At 35.3% G+C, this 27,148-nt stretch overlaps 1 protein-coding gene and 1 pseudogene across 5 annotated transcripts in view; one reads left to right on the top strand and one right to left on the bottom strand.

Annotated features, from left to right (window-relative positions):
* The window catches only part of DIAPH3 (diaphanous related formin 3), a 499,882-nt gene that overhangs the window by 154,981 nt on the left and 317,753 nt on the right, over positions 1–27,148 (bottom strand). For all 5 annotated transcript variants that reach the window (XM_032314557.1, XM_032314558.1, XM_032314559.1 and 2 more), the window contains one exon: positions 7,901–8,036. In XM_032314557.1, coding sequence (XP_032170448.1) covers positions 7,901–8,036 — 136 coding nt within the window. The remainder of the gene's footprint in view (positions 1–7,900; positions 8,037–27,148) is intronic.
* On the top strand, positions 16,202–16,320 carry LOC116574613 (annotated as a pseudogene).

Below are 27,148 nucleotides of genomic sequence, written 5' to 3'. Positions count from 1 at the left end.
TATTTGTTCTTGAATAAAGCACACCAAGGTATTTGTGCCCCTTCCACAAATGACTACACAACAGAATTTGCTGGTTCTTTCTCTTCTAACTTGGGTCACGTAATGACAGTAATACAGACGTTTCCACACCACCGCTTCAGAACTGTTGAGCTTTGGCTACTCAGTTGGGCCCTGAACTATTCAGACCATTGAAAAACCATTTTCTGTGGATAAAGTCGTGGTATATATGCAATGGAATACTATGCAGCTATCAAAACCCCCGAAATCTTGCCATTTGCAACAACATGGATGGAACTAGAGGGTATTATGCTGAGCAAAATAAGTCGATCAGAGGAAGATAATTATCATATGATCTCACTGATATGAGGAATTTGAGAAACAAGACAGAAGATCATAGGGGAAGGGAGGGAAAAATAAAACAAGATGAAATAAAAGAGGGAGACAAAACATAAGAGACTTTTAATCTCAGGAAACAAACTGAGGATTGCTGGGGGGAGGGGGGTTGGGGGAAGGGGAGTGGGGTGATGGACATTAGGGAGTGTATGTGCTATGGTGAGAGCTGTGACTTGTGTAAGTCTGATGAATCACAGACCTGTACCCCTGAAACAAATACATTATATGTTAATTAAAAAACATAAACAAAACAAAACAAAAACATTTTCTAGAGCAGAAGAATGGTGCTGATGGTGTCTTCAGGGTTCTGGGCACTGGGATAAACCAATGCTTGAACAATCAGAAGAATTAATTTTTTTTAAAAGATTTTATTTATTTATTTGACAGACAGAGATCACAAGTAGGCAGAGAGGCAGGCAGAGAGGAGGAGGAAGCAGGCTCCCCGCTGAGCAGGGAGCCCGATGCGGGACTCGATCCCAGGGCCCTGAGATCATGACCTGAGCCGAAGGCAGCGGCTTAACCCACTGAGGCACCCAGGTGCCCATCAATCAGAAGAATTAAAGTGGAATCTGAACCAGACTAGAAAAGCCTTACTAATTTGACAATCCTCCTCAAACCTTCCAACACAAAGGAAGAGGGTATCTATAGTTTAAAACCATTGACTATGATGCCAAAGACAGCTGTCCCTCACACTCAAGGTTTCCAGAGAAGATAATTCTCAACCTCCATATATAGGTATAGAGTCTAGTGCTAGTTATTAATCACTAAATTTTATTTTGGTCCCTTTTGTTCTGCACTATGGTTAGATCATCAGTGGTAAAGGCATAATAGCACAATAGTTGAAAAATATGCCCTCTGGTCAGAAAACTTGGCTTCAGTGCTTGCTAAATCTGTGACCACATACAAAGACATTAAGCAATGTTGATAAAAATAGTTTCATAAGTTTGCTGTAAGCATTACACACAATAATGGACATACAGATCCTGGTAAAGAACATGTGATCAATAAGTGGTGGCAGAAGTGGGTGTTGCTACTATTACTGTCCAATAAAAGATAAAGGTAAGAAAAGAATATATCAGAGTGAGTACAGTCTTATTTGTTCTAGTCTTCTAAATAGAGAAAATGATTAAAACCATTGGCCTATTTCTATGGATCAATTTCCAAAAATGCTAGAAAGCTGAAAGCACCATTGAACAAAACTAGAATATACACCATTATGGAAAATAATCTAAGTTTTATGATATCTGCAGAGGACAGGGTAATTGTCAAAGCCTTTATGAAAGCAAATACACACATTAATTGCCTATCTGTTGAGATTGGCAGAGACATTCCCAAGTAGTATTTATGTAATATGCATTTCCTCTAAAATGGAGGCCTAATTGCTTAGTTATTCTAAATTGCAGAATGGAAAACAAAGGAGCTGTTTTGGCCATGTGGGTAAACAACAGATTTCTAAAAGCTAATTATCTCTTTATTTAATAGACTGAAGTTGTACCAAATGAGACATTTAAGTCTAATAAATAATAAACAAATTGTAACCTAAAGACTGAAATATAGGAGCTGCTCATATAGTTTTTATTGCTCCATTAAATAAGCTCTTATTTACTTCCCCCACAAAACATAATTATACAACACTGGGTCCATTTCAAGGCCATTCTGATGTGCTATTTAAAAATTATGTGAATCAACTTACATACTCAGGAAGTCTTAAAGCATAATATTTGAATTCTATTATCAAATGCCCTCTTTGTTTCCATGATTAAGAAACAGAAATGCAGTCTCGAAAAACTTGCACATAATCACATAAAATTGCTATTACTATTTGTCTTACTAGAAATGATTACACATAAGGATAGCTGTGCACTTCAAACAAATACATGCTAGTGTCTATACGTACTAGTTTCTCTGTCACATGTTTAATACTTTGGGTATCTTCTCAATTAAAATAACTCAAATGTAAATACCAACCTCTGAACATGTATTCAAAATTCACATACCGATTAAAAAAAAAGACATCACGAAAATGTAGTTAATATCTTTGCTTGTTTAATGTAATAACAAATCATTCAACAGAAATAACCAAAACTGGATGTGTGAATACTTAAGAAACCTCCAGGCTCATCATTTTTAAAGAAAACAAAAATGAGAAAAATGACCTCTTAAAGCTATAATATGACAATACGAGATTTTGTGCTTTCTTAGTTTTGCTGTGCAAAAGGATTTTCAATGCTTCGTTTTTCTTCTTAGGGAAATTTAGCCCACTAGTCTATTTTTATTTTCATTCTATTAACAAAAGTCACATCCTGAAATGATAGCAATAATAAATAGTAGACTCGAAAATCGTTACCTGCTCTTTCGCCAAGGGCAAGTAATGATTTATGGTGGATAAGAAAGAGCAGGGATTTAATTTACTCTACTACCTCAGGTGGTGATACAAGAATTTGTACATCTGTGAAAAAACACAGTTCTTATTTGCATGGTGAAAATACTCAAGTCATGAAAATATATGGAAGGAAGCTCCCTGTGGGTTTATGTGAACATTTTTCTCTCTCTCTATCATTCAGGGCTGCGTGCCCTACATACAAAAATAAGATAAAACAAAAAGTTCCTGGTATAGAGAGGTGACAAAGCACTAATGTAAATTCAACGGTTCGCCCTTCTACATTTTTTTTTGAAGATTAGGAAAGCTAGGCTGACAACTTCCACAAAGATTGAAGCTGTACGACATTCTGTACTAAAATAGAACATCCACAAGGAAAAATAAGACAGAGGTTTAGCTCACAGTATTAAAAAATAAACCATATTAGCGTATATAGTATAAGATAGGAACATGAACCTGGTTATTTTTCCTATCAATTTCTAAGGAGTTTTAGAACCAATATTTTAAATTAGTATGTATTCTTAAATAAATTAGTAGTACTCTTAGTTCTTGAAGACCAAATTTTGTCACCACCACCCTCCACGCCAGCATCTCTGTCTTGTGGTCCCACCTTGTTTTAGTTTAGATAACTGTTTACAATCTGAAATTATCTTTTACATGTGGTTTTCTGGTTGACCCATTAGAATTACAAACTTCATTCCATCAGGGACTGTATTTATTCTTATCTATCAGTGTAATCACAGCATTTAAATACAAAAACTATTTCTTGTTAAATAAAACAAAAGTGACCTATTAAATTTCTTCTCTATACTAATGAAGTGGAAAACCATAGCACTTATACTTTCCATAGTGATACAATATTTTAACTAAAGATAGTATTTGTCAAGTATAGGAAATGCATGAAATCCAGTGTATCTGTTAAGAGTATCAAAACCTGATATTTTGCATAAGAATATTTTCATAATTAGGGACGCCTGGGTGGCTCAGTTGGTTGGGCGGCTGCCTTTGGCTCAGGTCATGATCCCAGCGTCCTGGGATCGAGTCCCACATCGGACTCCTTGCTCCGCAGGGAGCCTGCTTCTCCCTCTGACTCTGCTTTCCACTCTATCTGCCTGTGCTCGCTCTCGCTCGCTCTCTCTCTGACAAATAAATAAATAAAATCTTTAAAAAAAATATTTTCATAATTAAGCATTAATTAGACATACTACTTTATTGACTTCTATTTCATAAAGCCTCCAAAGGTTATGAAAATCATGATTTGACAAAAAGCATATTCTGTATTTAACATGGAAAGGAAAAGATGATTGCATATGTGTACTATTTATGTTTAGGTGCTCTGAAATTTGGGATATATCCTTAGATTTTTAAAATCCATAGGCTATAGAAGAAAAAAGAAATTCAAAGCTGATTTCCAAAAATTCCAAATGTTTTTAAAAGTAGCTTCCTACGTGATATTTCTCTTTCCTATCAAATGAGTTTCTGAGTAAATCTATTAAAATATTCACACATAATATAGAATATCTAAAGATATATTGTGTTAAAGTATTTATTTAATATCATCTCTATAAATTAATGTTACCCAGACTATCTTTTGAAGAACACTCTCCTGCAAAATGTCAAAATATTGGCATATAGGGACCTTAGGATATTAAGGTTTTGGGGGGAATGTCTATCAAGTGAGAACCCTACACTTATTTGAGACCCAGATCATGCTTGGGAAGATATAGTATAAAAGTTTTATAAGATAATTCAATAGGTCAAATAAGACAAGCTCGAGGATTCACAAAAGATGCAGAGAAACCATTATTTAAAAAATTCATACTGAGTTTAACGATAAAGTATAGGAAAGTACAGTCCTCTTGGGAACACAAACTGTCACACCCTCTGTAGAAAACAGTATGAGCATCCACAAAAAGTTAAAAATAGAACTACCTTATAATCTGATCAGTAATTGCACTGTTTGGTAATTATTCAAAAAATACAAGAGCACTAATACAAAGGGATACATACACCCCTGTGTTTATTGCAGCATATTTCCATAGCTAAACTATGGAAGTTTCTCAAGGGTCTATCGATTGATGAAGGGATAAACAAGAGGGGGCGTGTATGTGTATATATATATATATATATATATATATATATATATACACACACACACACACACACACACAATGGAATATTACTCAGCCATAAAATCTTGCCATAGGCAATGACACGGATGGAGCTAGACAGGGTAATGCTAAGTTAAATTCGTCAGAGAAAGAGAATATCTAATGATTTCACTTACATGTGAATTTAAGAAATAACAACAAAAGCGAGCAAAGAGACAGAGAGCGAGAGGCAAAACAAGAGACAGACTCCTAACTATAGAAAACAAACTGATGGGCTGCCAGAGAGGAGCAGGGTGAGGGCATGGGTGATGGGGATTAAGGAGTGCACGTTTTGTGATGAGCGGTGGGTGTTGCATAGAACTGTTGAATCACTATATTGTATACCTGAAACTAATATTACACTGTATGTTAACTATATTGGAGGAAAAGAGAACTAATGTTCTCAACACAAAATTACCTATGTGAAACCAATACAAATACCAATTATTAACCATAACTGGTGGGTAAGTATTGGAACAGTTTTGGTAAATTTCAGAAATGGACCCTAGTATATGAATGATTAAGAATTACCATTAAGTGGAGCGAATAGTATTATGAATAACTGAAGCTAGAAAAAAAACTGAAATGATACAAAGCTGCTGTAAAGATAACTTTCTAAATTTAAAGATGAAAAAATCACAAAAGCAAAAATTATAAAACATTTTTATATATAAGGATATAAAAATAGATAGTCAAAGTGAGAAAATATATTTAAAAGGTAAATATTGATGCTCAATGAGCTAATGTGTATAAATCAATAAGAAAAAGACTAAGAACACAATTCACAAAGAATGAAATACAAATGGACTAATAAATACTTAAAAAAAATGCCCAACTTCATTAGTACTCACAGAAAGGTAAATTAAGATAAAAGAAAACGTTCTATTTTATTAAATTAACAAAAAGCTTTAAAAATGAGAATATTCAACCAAAGCATGTTCATAAACTAATACGAAAAGTTGGTGAAATTAGAATAATGCCTTTGGAAATCAGTTTGGCAACATGCATCAAAAATCTTAAACTATCCTTTTCTAATCCATATCCTAAGAATCACGAATATTTGTCAACCATTTATGCATAAATGTATCACATTGAAAAGATGGCAATAGCTGTGTTCTGTGACCTCATTATGACTAATGAAAATTACATTCAATATGATATATCCAGTGAATGCAATGACACAGGTATTGCAAATTACAAATTAAGAATCACAAAAGTAACAGGAGACATTCAGAAAGTTCAGTGAGATGCTAGACAGCATATTCACTACTATCATACAGCTATTATTGAAAGGTAGAAAATTTTAAAACTGAAAGAAGGATGTGCCAAAATAGTAAAAGGGATTTTTTGGATAGGAGGATTATGGGTAATGGTCTTTTGATCAACTACTTTTTAGGTGTTTTCTGTAACACAACAGTATTATTTTTAAATGGGAAAAACAGAATGAACTTGGTTATTCTTAAAAATAAAATGCCTTCAAGAGAAGGAAAATGTAAATGAAAATATTATTGAGATGACATTGGATTTAATATTTCATTAAAAATTTTTGTTTCCTATCAGGTCTTAACTTTCCAGGGTTGATAGAACAGAGAATTGCAGAGAGCTCTATATGACAGACCAGAGGGTCTGGGCAAATCGCACAGCCCTTGTTCTTGCTGTCAGCTCAACCAGATGACACTTTGGCCAATACTAAATGAATCAGTGTTCAAATATAAGAATGTCTGATAAATTAGGCAGTAGTCAATTATCTTAAAATGATTCCAGAAACATTAAAATCAAGGTTAAACCCTTCTGTTCTCCATTTTAGTTAATACTTTAAGATATTTTTGAGAACACTTCATGAATTTCAAGTGTACTCTTTTAAACAAGAAACTGTGCTTAGATGATTTTTTTTTTTTCCCCTCCTGGAAGAAACATGTGTGATACATTAAGGTACTCAGTTTGCTTTATTAAAGATAAAATATGTCTGTAAAAGTGAAAGTAAAAAAGGCAAAAAAGGCATCTCTGTCTACCCCTGGGGAAACTTTAGGTGAATTTGCAGCCCTGAGTTGTAAACTATGGTAATTTAGCAGTGAAGTTGATGGATTTTAATTAAAGCCTCTGCAATCCTTAGTGGCTTAGAGGTGGAAGAGGCAGAATTTTGAGGGAATGAAATGTAACTACAATTTGCTTAATTCTTTTGCTTCTAAGTTAGTGGTATCTTCTAGTTTTGAAATATATACATACATACCTTTGTAAAACTGTAATTTTTATATTTTTTTCCAAGAGCTTTTCATTAAATTTCAAAATATATAGAAGTAGAGAAAACAGTATAGTGAACACACCCTTCCCTTCAAGCACCCACCACACAAGCTCAGCAATTATTATTTATAGCTAATCTTGTTTCATCTACACACCCGCCTATTTCCCTAGTCATGCTAGACTATTTTGATTGAAATCTCAAAAAAAAATTTTTTTGTAAAATTTCAGGATAAGTCTCTAAAAGATACTTTATAACATATTCACGACAACAATGTCATGTCTACAGAAAAAAAAAAAGGATTCAAATTTTTCAGACTGCCTTTGTCCATACTCGTTCAGATTAGAATATATGTAGGTTCCATTTATTGCAATTGGTTGATAAGTCTCTGAAGACTCTTTTAATCAATACATTTCCCTCCATCACTTTTTCCCTCCCTTAGAGTATTTTGTTGAAAAAAACAAGTTACTTGTCCAGTAGAATTTCCCAGTTTTCTGTAAGTTGTTCTATAACAATTCGATAACAGTGTGAAAATACTGGGACTACAAGAATAGACCAGGGGACCAGTGTCATCTACAATCAATGACCAGTTAGAATAAAAGCACTACATGTGAGCAAACTAAAGGGGGAAATGTTCTACAGTTTAACTGTACATATAGGTGATCCCACCTTCTTTTTTCACAGTAGTTTATTAAATTGCTAATAACCAGTACAAATAGCAAATCTGATAGTACTCACCAGTCTTCATTTCTAATAAGCGCTTTTTCTTTTGTTGGCGTTCAAGTCTTTCTTTCTCTGCCAATTCTTTGGCTATTTGAGCACGTTTTTCCCTTTCCTCTGCCTCTCTTTTTTTGATGTTCTCCTTTCTTGCTTGCTGTTACAAATAAATTTTGGAAAATGATCAATTTTTCAAATCGGCGATTCCTCAAAAATTATTAATCTGTAGAACTGTGATTAAATATCTTTTAGATAATGGCTATATCTAATATTAGTAACACGGTCTTTTAAAAGATTAGCACAGGAACCCTTGTTAAATATGGATCTATAAATACAACGTATGTTTGAAGCACCTGCATCTTAGTGGAATCAACTAAGAGAAGGGAGACAGAAACTAAAAATAAAAATCATTTAATTTACAAATCAAAACTGCTTCCTTATATATATTTCCAAAAGAGGGTCTAGCAAATGTATTAGAGCCTTCCATACATCTTCTTCAGGTAAACTACCGAGTACCAGAAAAGTAGTCAAAGAAATGGCAGAAAAGAGTTAAAATTTTGTAATGACTGTTTCAGGTTATAGTCCATCACTTAACAATTTCTCTCACATGAAGACAAGTGTCATAGGAGGACTAGAGGAATATTTGGCATTTCAAAGCTAGACCGCTAACTTCTTCTCAAAACCAATAACATGGGAACTATAGGATCCTGAATAGATATGTGGTTTAATTTCTTATTTTCTAAGTTTTGTACAGATCAAGAAACCCCTTTCACCTGGCATTAGTATGAATTAACAGGTAGACAAAGACTTTTCTATGTGCCAACAAACAGGATAGCACATATTATAGTCTCTGATAAAGACTGTGTTCTCAGTACCAAGGGATTCAAATGGACTATATAACTGTTCATTTATCACTAATAGTATTAAATAGAAAACTATATAACTAAACTTTAACAAGTAGGTGGCTTATGTTATTTTGGGGGAGAACTTTCATTTCTCTACTGTCATAATCTTGTTTGTGTTAAACCTAGAGAAAGTGTGTGGTCTTCATTAGAAATCAAATAGCAAAATTTAATAATGTTGACCAAAATGATGAAAAGTACATGGGGAAAAAAGGAGGAAAAAAAGCCTAGAGTACAGGCCATTCGAATTCATCCATCCATCCCTTCATGCAATAAATACCAAGACACTGAGTAGTAAGTGGTATTCTGAAAAGCACTCGACATGTATGTGTCATATGTGTATATGACAAATATATGCATGGATGTATCTATAGGTCTAAAGCAAGTTTTTATTCTGTGTGATAAGGTGGACCAAGAAGCAAAGATAGATAATAAATAAAAAGAGTTTGAGAAATATTCTACCATGAAAAAAAAAAATTGATGTGATAGAATGCTTGGGAAGTTACATTGCAGTGAGGCAATGTTTGATTCATGCTGAATCTTCAATGTTAAACAGCTAACTAGGTGATAACCTGGGGCAAGTACAAATGCAAAGGCTGTTGGTGGGTTTGAGAGAAAGATATAATGCCAGTGTGATGACAGAAGAGGAGGTGAGGAGATACATCGAAGCCTGATCACTTAGGGTGTGCCAGCCAAGATAGGAAGGTGGCATTTTCTTGGAAAATAACTGGAGATTTTTAAGCAGGAGAGTGCAAGACCAAGCACTCTAAGGTACAAGAAGAACCTTTGTTACAAATGATCTTTTCAAAGATACTTATATTATGAACAGTCTTGGAAGACAGAGATAGGGTCTCACTCTTAAATAAATGGATTTGTTCAGTGACCAGTAGGAAAGCTGGGGCAAAGGTCAAAACATCTTACTACCCTTCAAAAAAGATTGGGTTCCCTAAGTCCAGGATTTCATTCCAGTAATACAAGCCACTGTGCACATAGGTATGAAACCTGGCCGCCTTCACACTGCCCTATGGGAATACAGACTGAGGAATCTATACAACCATTGACTCTGGCTAGTGCTATCGCTGTACTAAATCCTTTGACTCCACAATCTTGTGTTTTTTTTTTTTTTTTTTAAAGAGTTTATTTATTTATTTGACAGACAGAGATCACAAGTAGGCAGAGTGCAGGGCAGGCAGAGAGAGAAAGGGAAGCAGGCTCCCTGCTGAGCAGAGAGCCTGATGTGGGGCTAGATCCCAGGACCCTGGGATCATAACCTGAGCCAAAGGCAGAAGCTTTAACCCACTGAGCCACCCAGGCACCCCCAGTCTTGTGTTTTTTGCCAACATCCATGAAACGATGGCAGGCTAACAAGCTAAATTCTCCTACTCCTCACCGTTCATGACATACATGAACACTATTACTACTAAGCTAAGAAATGCCAGCGGTCGTAATAGATGCTTTCCCATGCAATCCCTCCGATCCTCAAAATGGATTCTGCATTCTCTATTTGGCATAGAATGGTTCAAGAGTTGCTCATTATAATGAATGTAGGAAGAGCCAGGACAGGAAGGCTGCCTATAGGGTATGTGCTTTCCACCACGCAGCTTCAGACGTACGGGAGTGTGTGTTCAGCACCAACTCTAAGACAATGGCTGCTATAAAAATCAACACAAAAAAGGTCAGAAAAGGGAGCATTAAAGTAGAAGACAAGTGTGGTTTCAAAGACAAGCATATATACGTGTGTGCACAGACACGCACATGGGTAGCCATGTGTGTATAGGTAAGGGAGACAGGGAAGACTGGATTATGGTAGAGAAAAGGATAACTATTCAGAAATCAAAACTGTATTTCTTGCTTCAGGGAAATGAGTAAGAGGAAACTACGATAAATAAAAAAAAAATACATTTCATGTAGTTTACCTATTAAACTTATTAAAGTACAAAATTTTCCAGTGTAAATTTTCTACTTTAATGACTGGATGCATTTCAATGAGAACCCTTAATAGACAACCTATTACCAGACATAAATGCCACACCCTTTTAGTATTCCACTGGGCAATAAAAAGTCAAAATTACTTCCTAAGACCTATAAAAATAATGTTTACATTTAAGGAATAAGGTCTGAAGTAGTTCTTAAAGTTATTTTGTTTTATGGAAAATGCACTATTGATTTTCATTTAAAAGCCAATCTCATTTAAAACATATCTTATTCTGACATTATAACTACTAGAGGAATTTTGGCTGGAAAAATACCAACAGACAGCATAGAAATAGGTATTTAGTCTGAAAGTAATATCCCAGTTCCAACAGTAATTGGGAATTTTCTTTTGTTCTAAATGTTGAAAAGCAAAAGTAGCAGAAAACAGAAAAGATGAACAGTTAGAGAACCACATTTTTCTAGACACAATTGCCTCTTGGTTACTTCCACTCTAAATACAAAGCTTGAATGATAAGTTATGAGCTGTACATGAAGATAGCTATAGGACATTAATTTTTTTTTAATTTTTTTTTAATTAGGACATTAATTTTTTAATCCTCTCATTTTAATTTTTTATTTTTAGTATAGTTCACACACAAAGTTACATTAGTTTCGAGTGTGCAACTTAAGTGATTTGATGAGTTTATATACATTATGCGATGTTTACCTTATTCTCGACCTGGTTTTCTATTTAGTCAACTGGCAAATAAGTTGAACTGTACCAAGTACTTTCAGTTATGCAGTGCCAAAAAAAACTTCTCTGGGTGCTTGCAGAATGTTCCTGAGATAGCCTGGCAAATGCTCCTGCCTGAAAGATCTCTTGGCAATGACCACAGACGGTTTTAAAACTTCAGCCACATTTTGACTGTTCACTTCGAAGTCATAATCAATAATTTACCTGAGCTCCTAAGGCTCACATGCTTTTTATGGTAATAGGAGACCCTAAAATAGCTCTATAAAAACACATAGTTAATAAATAAGTGTATACAAACAGAGATAAATGTCAAATACGTGTACATACATGTGTGTATTCCAAAAGAATGAAAGCACAATTATTTCCCATCATAATTTGTGTTCTGCATAATATAATGAGAACGTTGCCACAAGTTTAAATATACATTATAGTATCACACCTTTTTGTCCCAGAGAAACCAAAATGACCCGAAGCCAGTGACTTTCAATAAGCACATGTGCGTGTGTGCGCATGTGTGTGTTTGTAGAATTTAGAATGGTCTAGCAGAACGTAATAAGCTGTGACTATTCTCCTAAACATTATCTTTGAGATTTTTTTTAAAATTTCATCGTTTTTACAAATTTCTATGGCTTTCTTTCTCTACTCAACATATTTCTCGAATTCATTCACATTTTTAGATATAAATAGGATCTCATTTTCACTGCTTATAATATTAATTTATTACTTACTCACCTATCGGTGAGATTTGAACTGCTTTGGGTTTTTGGCTATGATGAACAATGCTGAAAGCAGCAATTTTGCACATGTCTCCCTGTACCTACGTGTAAAAGTTTGTTGTTTTTTTTTTTTAAAGATTTCATTTATTTACTTGACAGACAGAGATCACAAGTAGGCAGAGAGGCAGGCAGAGAGAGAGGAGGAAGCAGGCTCCCTGCTGAGCAGAGAGCCCGATGCTCGATCCCAGGACCCTGAGATCGTGACCCGAGCCAAAGGCAGCGGCTTAACCCACTGAGCCAGCCAGGCGCCCCCGTGTAAAAGTTTTTTAATGGTAGATCCTATTAGGTGGTTCTTAAATCTGTTTACAAATTGTTGACAGTTTCTTTAAGTGAAAGAGAACTGAACGTTTTAGAATGTAACACACAAGCAGTAAGGATAAGTATTCTTCGTTGATGCTTTTTGTTTTTGTTCTAAGGAGTGCTGGGTCCCCTTGTAAAATATTATTTGACAGTGTGGATTATGACCAAAATAGTTTGAAAGCCACTCCTCTCTCAGGTAGGAGTGGAGCTGGGTGATGAATAAAAGGAGAATCCTCTTCCATTTTACTATGTGGTGTCAAAATGTTTCCTAAATGGTTGTGCCAAAAGATACAGCTACCATCAGCGCATAATCATAGCCTACATACTAACCAAATTGTTATCATCAGTCTTCTATTTGGCAAGCTTATAATAGTATCACATGGTGCTTTTAACTGGTATTTCTATGGTCACTGATTAGCTGAAGTTGCTTCTCACATGTTTATGAAACATTTGTATTTCCTACTCTGTGAAATGCCAATTGTATCTTTTACCCACTTTTCTATTAGGTTATCATTTTCTTAATTTGCAGTTTTTTAAATATTCTGGATAATAATCTTTAGTCAGTTAATTTTGTAAGTAGATTTTGGATTTTAACTGTCATACTTCATTTACTTGTGTAGTCCTTCAGTAAACAAAAGTTCTTAAATGTAGTCAAAAATATCTTTTTTCTCTTACTGCTAGCACCTTTTATAACTTATTTAAGAAATCCTTCCCTACTTCAAAGACAAAGAGATTCTTCTATACTTTCTTCTTAAGAATTTAATAATCCTATTCACACTTTAGTAGCTATTTTATCTGGAGTCACTGTTTTTGAATGGTGTGAGGTAAGGAACCTATTTACTTTTTCCTATGGAAAAAGGTTGAACTGTAACTTTCACAACTAACCCACTCTATGCCCACTGATTGGCAAAGTCATCTCTTCTGGATTTGAAGTGGCCATATATGTGCTATTGTTGGTGACTTTTTCAGTCCATCTGGTCCAATATATCCCTGTTTGCATCAGTAACTCTGTCCAAAATATTATAGCTTATGCCTGATTTTTCTTCTTTAGAATTGTTTTCCCTTTTCTTGAGCCTTTCCTCAGTCACCTGTTTTGCAGAGAAAACTTACTTAAGTTTTTGAAAGGCGTATTAGGATTTTGAAAAGGATTTTCTCTGACTCTGCAGGTTTTATGTAAATAAAATTGGTATCTTTACAATATGAAGTCTATTTATAAACATAATGTGGCTGTCCATTAACTTAGGCCTTTTTAAAGTCTTTTGAAAATTATACTTTTTCCGTTTAGGTCTTAGACATTTTATGTTAGATTTAATCTCTGTATTTTCTATCATTCTTTTAAATGGTGTCTTTAAAAAAATTATGATTTCTAATGTTTTGTAACTAATGCACATTTTATATATTCCATTGATAAAAATTTATTTCCAATAATTTTCTTGTGGCTTCCTTTTCATATTATTAATAGACAACCATATAGAATGGTTACTTGGTTATCAAATTTTCTATTTCTTATTTCTTGTTTTATCATACTGTAGGAACTAAATTCCTATTATTAGGCTAAGAAGGCTCACTCTGTCCCTAGTAGTCTACTTAGGGGTAGAGGGTTTGACTGGTTTATTGTTCTTGTTTTAAAATCTGAACAAGGGTTGAATTTTATCAAATGTTTTCCTCAATCTATTTGAAGTCTTAATGCAGTAAATTATATTAATGGATAGTCTAATATTAAACCACACTTTCATTTCTGGGATAAACTCAACTTGGACATGAAGCACTTTCTTTTTGAACATTTGGTCATTGTGCATAGATATCTATATTCTATCAGTTTAGAATAATCATTTCAATAAATTTGGTAAAACTCAAAACTAAGACTTTTTGAGCCAAGTATTTAATTTGTTTAATTAATTTAATTTGTTCAAAGATTCTAAAGAAGTCATCTTATAGGCTTATTCCAGCTTTCTTTTTCTTTTAAAGTGGTTTTAATATGTAGTAGTTTTTCTAGGAACCTACCTATTTCATCAACCTAATTCTATTTTACTTGCCTACAAATTACTGACCTACAAATTATGCTCGCCTCTTTTTACTATCTTCTGTATCTGTAATTATAATCCTTGTTATATCCTCAATAGCTCCTTTTTCTTGATTAATCTTTTCAGAAATACAAGTAGGGGAGCAGCAAAGGGAGAGGGAACAGACCCCCCCTGAGCAGGGAGCCCCAGGTGGGGCTGGATCCCAGGACCTTGAGATCCTGATCTGAGCCAAAGGCAGATTCTTAACTCACTGAGCCATCTGAGTGCCCCCTAATTGTCTTTTCAAAATAATGACAATTTTGCTTTTCAAAATTCTCTAAGTCCTTTTTCCTTCATTCCTTTGTTTCCTTATTTTTTCCTAGGATTATACAATTCCTTTTTAACTTCTGAGGTCAGATGCTTACTTTTTTTTTTTTTTCCCAGTCATTCCAATCTTTTTTTTTTTTTTAAAGATTTTTATTTATTTATTTGATAGACAGAGAGAGATCACACGTAGGCAGAAAGCAGGCAGAGAGAGAGGGGGAAGCAGGCTCCCCGCTGAGCAGAGAGCCCGATGTGGGGCTCGATCCCAGAACCCTGAGATCATGACCTAAGCTGAAGGCAGAGGCTTAAACCACTGAGCCACCCAGGCGTCCCATTCCAATCTTTTAACATAAGCACTTAGGGTACAATTTTTTTTATACCACTATCACTGCATTCCATAAATCGTGGAGTATTCTCACTATCGTTCAGGACTAATTTTTCTCTATGATTTCTTCCTTAACATGAGTTATTTCATATAATTTCAGAATTTTCAAGACAGAGGTTTTAAAATTTCATTCTTTTTCCAATTTGATCGCTAATTGCATATTATAGTAGTTAATGAAGAAAGCTGCAGCTTAGAAATCTATCAAGATTTCATTCATGGTCTCTAGTACATGATTACTTAGGTAAAAGCGCCACTTATGACTGAGAAGTGTACTCCTAATTGTCGAGTTGGGTTCTCTCTATATTAATCAAATCAACTCTATTAATTGAATTGTTTAAATCTCCCATATCTTTAATGCTATATCAATTAGAGAACTTTGTTGAAGTTTCCCCCAATATAATGCCAAATCTGTCAAGTCTCTAGAAATTAAAAATTTTTACATGTCTCTTTTGGTGCTATGTTATTATGCTCATGCCAATTTTTGAATTGTATCTTTCTGATGAATTAAGCTTTCTATCATGAAGTAACATTCCCTTATCTTAAGTCTATTTTGTCTGTTATCAACATAGTTTCCCTTTTTCTTTTGGCTAATATTGTATTCATTAGCTGTTCTTTCAAACTTCTCTGCATACCTGGGTCATAGGTAGGTCTCAAACAGCATAAGGATAGGTTTTGTTTATCCAATCTTAGTCTTCTAAAAATTTTATTGTGGTTTATAAAATATTTGTTTCTACCACTTTATTTTAATCCTTCTCTTGGTTCTTCTTTATGCATCTTATTAATTTTCTTTGTATGTCTTTCTCGGTCAATTTCTCCTCCTGTGATTTGGAATGTATACTGGATACATCTATCCTTTTACTGGTTATCCTTGTAATTCTATCACACAAATTAATTTAACAAGACCTGAAAGTTCACTGATAGCTTTATCTCCCTTCTTCTCCTTTGAACAATACAGAAAAGATTAGTCTACGGCCATACCACCCTGAACGCGCCCGATCTGGTCTGATCTCGGAAGCTAAGCAGGGTCGGGCCTGGTTAGTACTTGGATGGGAGACCCCCTGGGAATACAGAAAAGATTAAACACCTGAACTCCAAATACCTGTTCAACTTATTTCACAATTCTGTCCAGGAGTTAAGCTCTGAACCCCCTTTTCTACAAAACAAGTTAGACACTGTTTTATTGTATACTTTCTTTATATTTAGTTTCATAGTAGATATGAAATTTGTCTCTCAATTCTTTCTTTCTGAAGAAAAAAAAATGTTGCCTCTTTAAATATATTCTTTAAAGTAGGGGTCAGCAAAATACACTTGCAAGTTGGCCAGCAGTTTCTAGAAATATCTGAATTGGACATAGCCACACTCTGTCACTTACATACCACTTACGATGGCTTTTATACTGCTACTGCAGAGCTGAGTAATTTTTAACATCTGGTTTGCAAGTATTTATTACCTGGCCCATTAAATGGTTAGCCAATCCCTGCTTTGGGAGCTCCTTTAACAGAGAGATAGATGTTCATGAAAAACAACCCTTTGCCCTAAAAGATTTCCCCAACTTTCTCACAAGACAGCCATGGTTTAAAATAGCTTGTATTGTAGTGGGAGTGATCTTTGAGTCTATACTATATTGTGAGAAAATTCTCATAAGTAGGTTTTTATAAAAGACTGATCAACACATAGATCTTTATTTCTTAAATTTAAAATTTAAAAAATCTATGTGTGTATCACCTCCTTCCAAAAAGCTTAGTGGTTTATATTCCAAACATACTTTTTCTTGTCAAAAATATTTGTCTTAGGGGCGCCTGGGTGGCTCAGTGGGTTTAGCCGCTGCCTTCGGCTCAGGTCATGATCTCAGAGTCCTGGGATCGAGTCCCACATTGGGTTTTCCGCTCAGCAGGGAGCCTGCTTCCCTCTCTCTCTCTCTCTGCCTGCCTCTCTTCCTACTTGTGATCTCTCTCTGTCAAATAAATAAAATCTTAAAAAAATATATATTTGTCTTATTTTATAAGAGAAAAATTATAGTATAAAAATGAGAATACAAAACACAAGTGGACTTCCACAGACGCTTTTTAATCATACTGCAACTCCATTTCTGACTCTTAGCCCATTTAAATAATTTTGTCTACCCAACTCAACATTTTCAACATATGATAATATTCTATATATATTGTTAACTTTGAAAATGACTGGAGAACTTATTATATGAAAAAACATTGAAAAGTTTATAAATGTCTTCTTGTTCAGAGTTATATTTCTTTCAACATTAATGAATATTTAAACTATGCAAACCAGCGATCTCTTCAGTTTTCACTAAACTCAAAAAGTTTTTTTTCTTACTTAAGTATTTAATTTTTATCTCAGATCCCTAAAATAAGATTAGACAAACTTATTTAAATTTAAATCTGCATGCTTTCCAGAGGGATGGGTATCGGGTACTATGAAAACACAGGCTAATTCTCTCAGAGTAAACAACACGCAGGAGTCCAACACATTCCCATTAAATGCTTTTTTAGCAGTTTACTCAATTTTGAGAAGACTCAAGGTCAAACATACTAAATGACTGCTTTCTAGAAATTCCCCATGACCACATTTTCAGGAAGAAATGGGAAATATTTTAACTAAGAAAACCTTAAATATGTATTCCTGTACATATTCCTATACTGAAACACAGAAAAATCATTTTTCTTATAATTAACACCAGTCACAACAGTCTTTAAGAATATAAAACCTATGTGACCTATTTGCCCATTTTCCGCTAAGATTTCTTTTGTAACTAAATACAAAATTTCCCCTACAGACAAAAAAACAAAAAAGTTTAAAAAAACCAGAAACAATGGACAATAACTACCTTGTAGAAAATGAGTTATTCTTAGAAATCCCTATTTCCAACAGTGTAAGTAGATGCTTTAGAGAGGAATCTAGAATGACAGTAAAAATTTAATTACACTCTCTGATATTACCAAATTCAATGAAAAAAATGCTGTCAATGAGAATAGGAAAGCATCAAATACTATAATCTGGCACAAACAATTCATCATCTTAACATTCGATATAAGGTAATACTGGTTGAACTTTTCATGCCCATGAAACTTAGGAAAATGGGAAACTATCCTTTGAGAATGTCCCCAAGAATGTGCAGGTGCTGATGACTCAACTATTTCAGCTTTAAGGTGCTGTTTTTGGTAAAATCAGTTTCAGATGAAACAGCAAATTACCTATAAGCCTATCAGAGACTTAATATTATTGAACCTATATAATTACGCAATGAGTTTGTTGGTGATTTTGTCACACATTTTGCAACATTCTCAAATACATGAGATAGTTCAACCTATTCTACAACTTCTCTAATAGAAGAAGTATGGAATATTCACAATTATAGCTTCCCAAAGTATAACTGGATTTTCCATTAAATGTGTTTTCTTCATTTGTGCTCTGAAGTAGTATAAAAATACTGGTTTCCCACAATCGTGAGTCTTGAAGAAAGGCACAGCTAGGCACAAGAAGGTAGTCATGAAGTGTAGTGCTTAAAGGGAGGCTTAGCGATAGGGTAGTTTTGTTTGTTTTGAGCTACTGCTAATTACCTCTTCAAGGAAAACACCCAGCTAAAGGCCTACAATTTTCATGTAAACCTGGAAATGTTTAAGACATAACATTAAAAGTAGGCTTAAGTAAACGTAGACCAGTATATCTGATGTATAAAGAGGATGCTATTTTATTCATTTTTGTTTGTAGTCTCCTACTTTAATGTTGTCTTTTCAACTACATGGATTAATATATTTATTATTATGCATTAGTTTATTTATTTTCCCTCCACTGCCTATCAACAGTTGACCTTACCATTTTATTAGAACAATCTAGTCTTTACCTTTTGCTATTATTATTTCAGTGAACAAAATATTTAAAAAGTAAAAGGAAAGTACAAATTACCAGTCATTTAATCATATAGAACCTGTCATCAGATGTACTTATAACCCCACTTAGTAAGGCATAGTAAGAATAAATTCTATCAGTAAAGAGAAAATTTAAGTCGATTAGTCTAGCTGCGTTTCACTGTGAAAAGTCTAAAAAGTAAAGATTAGAAGAACCTATCAGAATTATTTTCAAGGTTGTAAACCCCAAATATTCAGCCCTGGAATAGGTCTAATTCCTTAAAAAATCAGATGCTAAAGGATATAAAGAAAACATCTTACAGCTAAAATATTTGTTTTGTTCTAGGTTTGGAGCTTTATACCTCCCAGTATGATCTCAGAAAACAATACTGCCACTAAAGACATTTTTTTATGCTGTAAACTCACAAAAACAAGCAAGGAGAGAAGATATTTCTTATAATAATTACACAAGTGGGCTCAACATCCAACCATGGGACTTTTACAAGCTTTTCATTGGTCTGATAACACCATGAGTCAATCTACGAGATTTAAGGAGCATACAGGGAAAAGCGTAGTTCTTTGAAGTTCCTATTGGTCAGCTAGTTAGTCCATACAATGGTCATCAGGAATGACATTTAAAGTTGACAAGCATCAAATTTGTGTGACTTAAGTAATCAGTTTTGTTCTGGTTGTCCTCTTTACCAAGAAAATTTTATACCAAAAATATCCCCTCATTGGATGAGTTCCTTTTTGTTTGGCAAATCACTACTTTAGTCTCAGTATTCAGTAGAAGAACAAATTGTATTTGATCAATCCATGCAGCAAGATTAAATGAGTTATAACTGATTTTATATTTGTTCACTACACAGTGTATTTCAACTGCATGAACCAAAAATTAACTTAAAGTCCTCAAGTAGCATGAATGATGGATCTTTAACAGGATGAAACATAACTTGAACAAAATTGTAGAAATCATCTAAACACAGAACTATTGATGAAAAACAGCTATTTATTTAGTTCAAAGTGTCTATGTGGAAACATAAAATAAAAAGGGGACACAATACTTAAAATATTGATCCTGTTATAATGACATGGTGAAGGTAAAAATTACTTCTATTCTTTGGGGATAGCTAACTTGTTTTGAGGGTGCATGTACATTATGTGATTTGATCTTCAATATGGAACATCCCCAAGGAATACATGGTGTTATTAAAAGAAAACAGGCTCAGTAAGGTTAAGTAACTTGCCCATGGTTCTAACACCCCACGTGCTCTGATGCCAGAGCCCACATCTTAGCCACGGCCATCTTCCCCAAAATAAGGCAGATGGTAAAATACCACTGTCAAAATTAAGCAGCCAGGGTTAGGCTTCCTGTAGGCCAAGTTCATAAATCACTTTAGATCTGAAGAAATGAGAGTGAATTCTTCCTCTGTGATTGTCATTACACAATTCAGCCATTACATAGTTCTATGCAGGGAAGGACGTTTAGGGAGAAACTGTTTCGACTTTAGGGACAAAAAAACTGCAATGTTCAGCACATACACCCAAACCCACTGCATGAAAAAGAAAATATCTAACAGAGGCTACCCCACCTTTTATGTATGCATTAGTAATCGCTTTTAAGGCAGGATTGCTTTTCTCATTCTCAAAATCTTAACCTGAAAGTGGGGTGCCCAGATATGCGGGTCTGAGAAAAAGACAAAGAAGGATGTCCATTGATCTTTTTGCTACTTTACAATCCCTACAGAAATGTTCATGTGAGCAGAAAAGGAACTGCATGAAGCAAAAAAAAGTCTGACTTCTTTAAGTGTAATCACACCAATTCTGTATGGGAATATATGAAATAGTAAACTTAGGTGGTCATCACAGTGCTTACATATGTCTAATTAAAACAGAAAATTGACAGAAAGAGATCTGCAAATAAAGAGATCACACTGGTGGCTGTCAGAGGGGAGAGGGCTGGGAGCACAGGCAAAATGGGTGAAGGGGAGTGGGAGATACAGGCTTCCAGTTATGGAATGAACAAATCATGAGGATGAAAAATACAGTATCGAGAATATAGTCAATGAGGCTGTGTCATGATAGATGGTAGCTACACTTGTGATAGGTATAATAGCATAATGTATAGAGATGTTGAATCATTACATTGTACACATGAATCAATGTAATATTGTGTATCAATTATAGTTCAAATACACAGAAAAATGACATATTCTTAAGTACAATTTGGTAGGAAAATTGTTTTCAAACATGTTAACAAAGGAGAGCCAAGAGGGGAAGCATTCAGAAGTATTTCTCTAGGATGAGGTCGTTAAGCAAAATAAACAGGGTGTCAGTAGAAATTTGCTTAAGGAGTTAAGAGTGTTGTTGCACTGTGCTAATAATTCTTGCTAAAGAAAGAGAATAGCAAAAGAATTTTCAGTGATGGAAAAGGAAAGCATCACCAAGATAAGAAACAAAAATGTTAAAGAAGAGACCACAAGCTTCAGGTGTGAGCAAAGGCACTTTGAGCAACGTTCTCTAATATAAATATGAGTGAGAAGTGGGGCCAAGACAAACATTGTGCTTCAAGACCATAGGGCCCAACAAGACACATGAAAATTAGGTCTAAATGTAAAGAATCAAGGTGAACATGCTAGAGCTGTTAGGTAGGATTGGGGGAGGGATGGAGGGTCCTAGTAAAGCCAATGAGAATTCCATAATGGGCTCAATTCATCCCATAGAAGCCCACACCTCTGTGTGTAATGGGTACATTGGTAATTGTATGTAACAATGAGTCTAAAACCAATTACAAGTGGAAAACGATGATTATCGTTGCACAACACTACACAACAGAAGGCATGAACTTCACCCGATGAAGCCTGATGCCTGGGAGGACACCAACATACTCAGCCTACAGTGCGGGGTCAAGTATTCCCACCTAGTATCTCCAATTTGAATTCTATAGGTTCCCATGAGTCCTATGGGAAACAACAATCTATTACAGGAAGATGCTGACTCTCTACCCCTAACCCCTAACCTTAACCCTCATCCCCAGCCTAGGGGTACATTAATAGTCCTCTAATTTTAAAAGAGAACATTTTATGCTGTGAAATAGAACCAGACCAACAAACTTTCTGTACCATGAACCCATCAATGTAGACAGAAAGTTATTCTATTAAGGAATGAGGATATAAAGTAGGTCTTGTGCTGATTCCCTCTAGTAAATTACCAAAAAAGCCCTTAAAAATCACATTTTAACAATTCTTCCAAACTCTCTGAGCAATAGTCTACTTGGAAATATTTTCTTAAGTACAGGCGTTGGAGTCGGGCAGGCTTCCATTCAAATCCTAGCCCCTACCAATTCTGGAGCCTTCTGAAAAGACACTCAAATTCTTTACCACCAGCCCCCCCAGCCCCCATTACTGCACAAGTGACACTCTGTACCTCACAAGAACACTGGGGAGACAAAGTTGGATGATGCAGATAAAGCACCTAGCATGGATTCTAGCACGAAACAGGCACTCAATTACTGGCAGTTGTTTTTGGGTTTGTCTTGTTGAAGACAGTAATAAAAATAAAGCTAAATAAGATGATAATGGAAACTTATTCCTTATTTCTTGGAAATTGATGAGTAGTTCTAAATAGAAACCATCTACCTAGAGTAGATTGTTAACACAACAACAAATTAATTGCCGGATGAGAATCTCCAACTAGAAAAGAGGTGAGGTAAGCTGTGGTCACAATGAGCAGGGCTCCTCAGAGGAAGCTACATGATAGTGGAATTTTTGCCTCTTGGTCTACATGGCTTGAGGCAGCAGTCTAGAACAGATGCTCCTTCTTTAGCTATTGTGTAGGCACTTTCAGAAAGGAAAGGAAAACAATAAATATATAAAAGAACCTGAACAGCTAAATATAAACAATGTAGTTAAAAGATCTTAGTAACACTGGTAAGAGATTACATGAGTTGGTAAAAGGTATCGCAAAGGGCTTTAAATAAAAATGAGTCAGACTTTAATTGTTTAAGAATAAATTCTGGGGCAATTCTAAAATATAAATATTTTTGGATAAATTATTCACAGAATTATTCACAAACCAATCACTATTAAAAATAAATTTGGAAAAAAAATAAAAGAGGTCACATTTTTTATTTTGGGGAGGTATTAAGTTTCAGGTTAGTTCTTTTAGTCATTTAAATGTAATTCCCATGTTCAATAGGAATTGATAGAGTTCAGCATCTATGGGATAGACTGATACAAGACTCCCTGGGTTAGCCCCTCAGCTCCATCAGTTGCTGGCAAGTCACAACGTCTATAAGCCTTAGTTTTTTTTATCTGTAAAATGAGAATAATACCAATATGGATATCACATCTAGTAATTGTTAGGGTTAAATGAATGAATAGGGCACCTGGCACTTGGCTAGCATTATATGTATTAGCTATCAAAGCCTGGCCCCCACCCACCAAGATTAGACTCTTGCTCAACAAATTTACCCATCTGCTGAGTAATAGATAAATGCCATGAATTACAATAGAGAAACAAGGTAAGAAAGATAGACACACATCTAACTAGATGAAGCGAAGTCTGAGCAGAGAGCAGAAGGGTGAGTATAGTAACTCTGCCAGGCAAAATATGGACAGAATGCTCCAGGCATAGGAAACCATAAATAGAATGATCTGAACTTGGGAGAAAACATTCCATGGGAAACTGCCATAGTTGGTGGGAGGGGCGGGGGTTAGGTATGGAATGAGGACAGTGGCTCCAGCTCCATGTACGTAATACAAAATGGACCTCCACCTTATTGGTAAAATTTGCTCATTCATGGCCAGGAGTATTCCTAAATACCAGTGGATGAAGTAACAATATAAATGTATCTTACCAGTATTTTCTTAAAAAGGAAATTTATTTTCTTGCTTATTGTATTGATATGCCTTTCCAGAACAGACCTAACACATTAAAGTACTACATCTGTTGCTAAAATTTGCACACTGATTCAGTGAAGTTAACTGGATTTTCAAAGCTGAATAGTGTGGAATTAAATAGCAACATAAGGGATCAGGAGAATTTGAGAAAACAAACCATTTGTCAAAAATTTTTGCCAATATTGACACTGTCATCTTTTTAAACATACACTGTCTAAAATTCAAGCAGTATAACTATATTTACCACAAAGGAGGAAACAATAAAATGTGTGTGCCAAATTCACCACCTTGATATAACCACTTCCTTCCAGTCTTTTTTTATTTTTATGCAAAAGAAACTTTCCTCTCCAAATTATTCATTTAAATAAAATATATTTGGGGCACCTGGGTGGCTCAGTTGGTTAAGCAACTGCTTTCAGCTCAAGTCATGATCCCAGGGTCTTGGGATCGAGCCCTGTGTCAGGCTCCTTACTCAGCAGGGAGCCTGCTTCTTCCTCTCCCTACTACTCCACCGGCTTGTGCTCTCTGTCAAATAAGTAAATAAAAGTTAAAAAATAAAATAAAACATATTTTTATATTTATATCTAATGAGGTTAATTCAGTACAATGCGCATGTGTGTGTGACAGAATCTACTTCTAGGAACCATGTGAACTCTGAAATAAAGTGTTGTTCTTACTCTATTACCCTCCTCTTTTGAATGCTTCTCCACTCAACTCAACACTTTCACTCTCTGCCTATCACTTAGTAAAACAATGACCAAGTTACCCCCAGAATGCCCAAAGCCCTTTAATCCTGCCAGATATTAGAAAAATTTGGAATTAGACTTGATTCAAATGCCAATCTAAATGCTTAAACCCTTGCTTTCATTAGAAAACCCTTTGTATGCCAGTAATCTTATCTGTAAAACAGAATATAAGCTATAAAACATGAGAAGGAGCACTAAATAACATTTAACTGTACAGACTTTTGGAGGAAGCCTGTACAGGGTGAGTTCAAATCCTCATTCTACCATTTTATAGCTACATGACATTAAGCCAGATATGTTCCATCTCTGTGCCACAGAGGGATGGTAACAGTGAAAGGTGGACAACTTTTATGAAGATTGACTGAGATAACATATATAAGGCATTTGGAAGAATATCTGGTTCACAGAACACTCAATATATGATAGATGTTATTATTCCATATATCTATTTTATACTTTTATGCATAATTGTGTCAGGGGTCCCTAAGACCACCCTCTGGTTTGATAATTTGTTGGAAGGACTCAGAACCTAAAAAGCTCTTGTACTCATGGTTACAGTTTATTACAGTGAAAGGGCACAGATTAAAATCACAATTGACTTCTCCCAGAGGAGTTACATTATTCTAGCAATGACATGTGACAACGCATAGGAAGTACAACCAAGAAAGGGAACTCTCCCATGTCTTGGCATCAAGAGTTTTTATTGGGAAGGTCAGTCATGTAGGCATGGACTTTCTTTCTTTCATTTCTTTCTTTTATTTATTTTTTAAGATTTTATTTATTTATTTGACAGAGAGACACACAGCAAGAGAGTGGGAGTGGGAGAGGGAGAAGCAGGCTTCCCGCCAAGGAGGGAGCCTGATGTGGAGCTCGATCCCAGGACCCTGGGATCATGACCTGAGAAGAAGGCAGATGCTTAATGACTAAGCGACCCAGGAGTCCCCATAAAACACATTTCTAGCAAAAACTATCTATAGGCTGGTCCAAGGCCCCAGGCTAATATCCAAGATCTATAAAGAACTCTTCAAACTCAACACACGCAAAACAGATAATCACATCAAAAAATGGGCAGAAGACATGAACAGACACTTCTCCAAAGAAGACATATAAATGGCTAACAGTCACAGGAAAAAATGTTCATCATCATTAGCCATCAGGGAGATTCAAAACAAAACCACATTGAGATACTACCTTATACCAGTTAGAATGGTCAAAATTAACAAGACAGTAAACAACATGTGTTGGAGAGGATGTGGAGAAAGGGAAACCCTCTTAAATTGTTGGTGGGAATTCAAGTTGGTGCAGCCACTTTGGAAATCAGTATGGAAATTCCTTAAGAAATTAAAAATAGAGCTTCCCATTGACCCTGTAATTGCACTACTGGGTATTTACCCCAAAGATATTGATGTAGTGAAAAGAAGGGCCACCTGTACCCCAATGTTCATAGCAGCAATGGCCAAAGTCACCAAACTGTGAAAGAACCAAGATGGTGAAAGAACTGTCCCTTCAATGGAAGAATGGATAAAGAAGATATGGTCCATATACACAATGGAGTATTATGCCTCCATCAGAAAGGATGAATACCCAACTTTTATATCAACATGGATGGGATTGGAGGAGATTATGATGAGTGAAATAAGTCAATCAGAGAGAGTCAAGTATCATATGGTTTCACTTACTTGTGGAGCATAAGGAATAACACGGAGGACATGGGGAGATGGAGAGAAAGGAGTTGGGGGAAATCAGAGGGGGAGATGAACCATGAGAGACTGTGGACTCTGAGAAACAATCTGAGGGTTTTGGAGGGGTGGGGGTGGGAGGTTGGGTGAGCCTGGTGGTGGCTATTAAGGAGGGCACGGATTGCATGGAGCACTGGGTGTGGTGCAGAAACAATGAATACTGGCACACCAAAAAAAAGTAAAATAAAATAAAATAAAATGGAAAAAAGCCCCCACAAAACAAAACAATATATAGGTTGGTCCAAGGCCCCAGGCATCCAAAAACATCTGATCTGTGGGAGACAAGGTATTCTAAGGGCTACAGGTGACCTCCCAGGTGCCAAGGGAGGGTGTGTACTTTCTTTGAGATCCGCAGGGTTGGAAAACCTCAAGCCTACTAAATTAATCCTTCACCACACACTAATTTATTTAACAACTACCATGTGCAAGAAGCTGCAATAAATATTTAATATGTAGTAGCTGGTTTAATAAACACTTTTATGAGAAAGGAATTAATATTTCTATTTATAAATATGGAAACTGAGGTTCAGTAAGGTTACATCAGTTCATAGTCACATAATTAGTGTGGAATCCAAGCCTAGCGTTCTTAGACTGCAAAGCCTTTGCTACTTCCACTAAAGCCATGTTGCCTCGTAAGATATAAAAGTGAAATATACTGT

Source organism: Mustela erminea, chromosome 15, assembly GCF_009829155.1.
Source record: "Mustela erminea isolate mMusErm1 chromosome 15, mMusErm1.Pri, whole genome shotgun sequence".
Taxonomy (NCBI): domain Eukaryota; kingdom Metazoa; phylum Chordata; class Mammalia; order Carnivora; family Mustelidae; genus Mustela; species Mustela erminea.
This window is presented reverse-complemented; position numbering and strand designations above follow the sequence as displayed.